This window comes from Diaphorina citri, unplaced genomic scaffold (genome assembly GCF_000475195.1).
Source record: "Diaphorina citri unplaced genomic scaffold, Diaci psyllid genome assembly version 1.1 scaffold8316, whole genome shotgun sequence".
Lineage (NCBI taxonomy): Eukaryota > Metazoa > Arthropoda > Insecta > Hemiptera > Psyllidae > Diaphorina > Diaphorina citri.
The window spans coordinates 1-2,992 of NW_007385692.1; the positions used below are offsets into that span (position 1 = coordinate 1).

The 2,992-nt window shown below is 42.9% G+C and overlaps 1 protein-coding gene across 1 annotated transcript; it reads right to left on the reverse strand.

The window, feature by feature from the left end:
- Positions 1 to 329: 329 nt before the first annotated feature.
- On the reverse strand, positions 330 to 1,898 carry LOC103522407 (MAPK/MAK/MRK overlapping kinase-like). Its single transcript, XM_008487509.2, has 3 exons — positions 1,550 to 1,898; positions 996 to 1,272; positions 330 to 763 (listed from the first exon to the last, which is right to left on the reverse strand). The coding sequence occupies exons 1-3, from the start codon at positions 1,775 to 1,777 to the stop codon at positions 330 to 332; spliced, it is 939 nt and encodes a 312-aa protein (XP_008485731.1). The 5' UTR covers positions 1,778 to 1,898.
- Positions 1,899 to 2,992: the final 1,094 nt, after the last annotated feature.

Sequence of the window (2,992 nt, forward strand, 5' to 3'; positions counted from 1 at the left end):
ACATAGAAACCAAATAGGGGAGACATGGTCAATACGGACACGACTGTAGAGATTTTGTACTTCCCAATAACATGCGAAGATAGCTACATATTCACTTGTGTGGCTTAAGCTTCCTTTTGTAATCCTTTAAGGGTCTAGTCCAGATGAAGAACTTTTAAGGCTCTAGATCAGGCATGTCAAACTGGCGGCCCGCGGGCCGCATGCGGCCCGCCTGGTCAAATTGTGCGGCCCGCTGCGAGCCACAAGGGTATAATATTAAAAAAATTTATAACATTTCACAAGGAAACATTTTTTTTATTACCTACTTTAATCTTTGAAACAAAATGAAGTTAAAAAGTAAGATCACTCTGAATGAACTTGGACATGTCCATCTGATGCGATGACTTGGTATTGGCCAGCAAGTGGGTCGGGTGAGACGTCTTCTGCATCCCCCCCGCCATATAGTTCTTCTTGGCCAGCTTCTTCATCACTTGTTTCTGCTCGAGGTATTGCTTGAGTTGAGTAAGGTCCGCGAAGTACGCGCAGCTGAGGATCTTCTGCGCTGTGGGCCTTCGCTTCGGATCGTACTTGAGCATCTCGGACATCAGTTTCTTGCCCTTCTCGTGTATCTGAGGCACGAGGACGTCGATCCCTCCGCCCGGGTACTGCTTGAACTGGTACGTGAAGTTGCTCGACTTGTACTTTTCGAACTTTTTCAGGGTTTCCGCTTTGGGCGTCCCGAGGACTTGATGGATGCGGTCCAGTTGATCGATTTCGCTATCACCTGAAGGAAGAGAAAGGGGCACGATGAAATACACAGCTTTTTCGCCCTGGGGTATTCCTGTTTTAAGGGAAGTTTAAACAAAAGTAGCAATTCTTAAATTAGTGATACACGGACAATCACTCGGCCGGGCTTCTTTCTATCCAAGCCATTCCAAGCCATCTCTAGTTCCTATTAAAGCTCATCAAAGAAATGCCTCCTATATCCTATTCTGGGGACTCTTTGTTTCAGATACCTGGGAAGAGCGGGTTCCGCGTAAGCGTTTCGTAGAAGACGCAGCCAGCGGCCCAAATATCCAGCTCGAAACTGTAGTAGCCCTCGGTCAGTAGACATTCCGGCGATCGGTACCATCGCGTGGCGATATATTCTGTGTGGAGTCCTTTCGACTTGATGAATTGGAGGGAGCCCAGGTCTCCCACCACCACTAGGTCACCTCGGATGAGAATGTTCTCTGGCTTGATGTCACGATGGAACACCTTGTACGAGTGTAGATGGTGCAGACCATTCACAATCTGGTAGAGGACGAAAGTAGTATGGTAAAGTCTTTTCGACTGTTGAGGCAGAAAGGTAGTCAGTCCTACTGGTTTAAGACTTTAGTAATGTACTTCTTTGACCATTTTCTTAGGTTGAACACTAAGTTCAAAAAGCAAATAAGATACTTTCAAAATATGGATTTATACCTATCAAAGTACCCAAGTTTCTGGACTTGCCAAATACAAGTAACAGAAAGGGCAATTTCAAATCCCAACCAACTCTATAATGGGCGGCTGTCTCATTAGCAGCTTTTACCTGGTACAGAATCTCCTTCGCGCGTTTCTCCGAGATGTTGTCCGTGGTCCGTATGTACTCCTCCAGATTCAGCTCCATCAGGGGAAACACAAGCGTTACCTGACGTGTGGACCGGTTCACGTATGTTTCGCATAGACACAGGACGTTTAGATGGTCAGGAATCTTCCTCAGAATGGAAATCTCCTTGAGATTGGCTACTTCCGCGAAGTCGGGACACGTAGCCTTCATGATTTTCGCGGCGAACCATTTACCTGATGATAATAATACTGCTTATTTATACTGCTCATATAGAACTGTCCCTTTACTCCAGCAGTAGGCTACTACTATTATTGTGGTCAAATTCTCAAATGCTAATGACGCAAACTTGGTTTTAACAGCGCAAACAAGAACCCTTTTAAGCATTGAAAGTGTTGAAGGGGGAAAAAAGAGCTGTCTGAGGCCAGCGACTCACGATCAGGTATGTATACCTAACACCTGATGAGCACACACTATCAGGTAGATCTGACAGGCGGACCTGATCAGCTGTGCCTGTCAGGTCTACCTGATAGTTAATGGCTGGCCTAAGACCGTATATAGACCCATGAGAAGGCTATCATAATTTAAAAGCAAGCTTTTCATTGGATAGAAACTAGTAGAAAGCATGCTTTTCATTGGACAGAAAGTAGAAGAAAGGTCGAAAGTCTTACAGGGCAGAGTTACGTTGTGAGGCTATCATAATTTAAAAGCAAGCTTTTGATTGGATAGAAACTAGTAGAAAGCATGCTTTTCATTGGACAGAAAGTAGAAGAAAGGTCGAAAGTCTTACAGGGCAGAGTTACGTTGTTGGTCAAGTCTACTAGAAATGACGTCCTCTAGAAACGTGTCCAAAGTGGGGACAAGAAGAGAAGAGCTGTCCAAACATAGAAACCAAATAGGGGAGACATGGTCAATACGGACACGACTGTAGAGATTTTGTACTTCCCAATAACATGCGAAGATAGCTACATATTCACTTGAGTGGCTTAAGCTTCCTTTTGTAATCCTTTAAGGGTCTAGTCTAGATGAAGAACTTTTAAGGCTCTAGATCTCTCTCTCTCTCTTTTTAGGAATAAAATTACTGTACATATGGGCCTTGAGGTTTTAAGGTTAATAATGCTTCACTCCAGTAAAATTATAATAGCTACATATTCACTTGAGTGGCTTAAGCTTCCTTTTGTAATCCTTTAAGGGTCTCGTCTATATGAAGAACTTTTAAGGCTCTAGATCTCTCTCTCTCTTTTTAGGAATAAAATTACTGTACATATGGGCCTTGAGGTTTTAAGGTTAATAATGCTTCACTCCAGTAAAATTATTTTTATAGGAATAAAATTACTGTACATATGGGCTTTGAGGTTTTAAGGTTAATAATGCTTCACTCCAGTAAAATTATGAGCTCTTTTTTTACTTTTATTTTATTGGGAAATG

Excerpts from the sequence above, each read along its gene's own strand:
- LOC103522407 (XM_008487509.2), bottom strand. The coding sequence starts at position 1,777 with ATGAAGGCTACGTGTCCCGACTTCGCGGAAGTAGCCAATCTCAAGGAG. Across the intron at positions 1,273-1,549 it reads CGAAGGAGATTCTGTACCAG|ATTGTGAATGGTCTGCACCA; the intron begins GTAAAAGCTGCT and ends GTCCTCTACCAG. Across the intron at positions 764-995 it reads GCGGAACCCGCTCTTCCCAG|GTGATAGCGAAATCGATCAA; the intron begins GTATCTGAAACA and ends CTCTTCCTTCAG.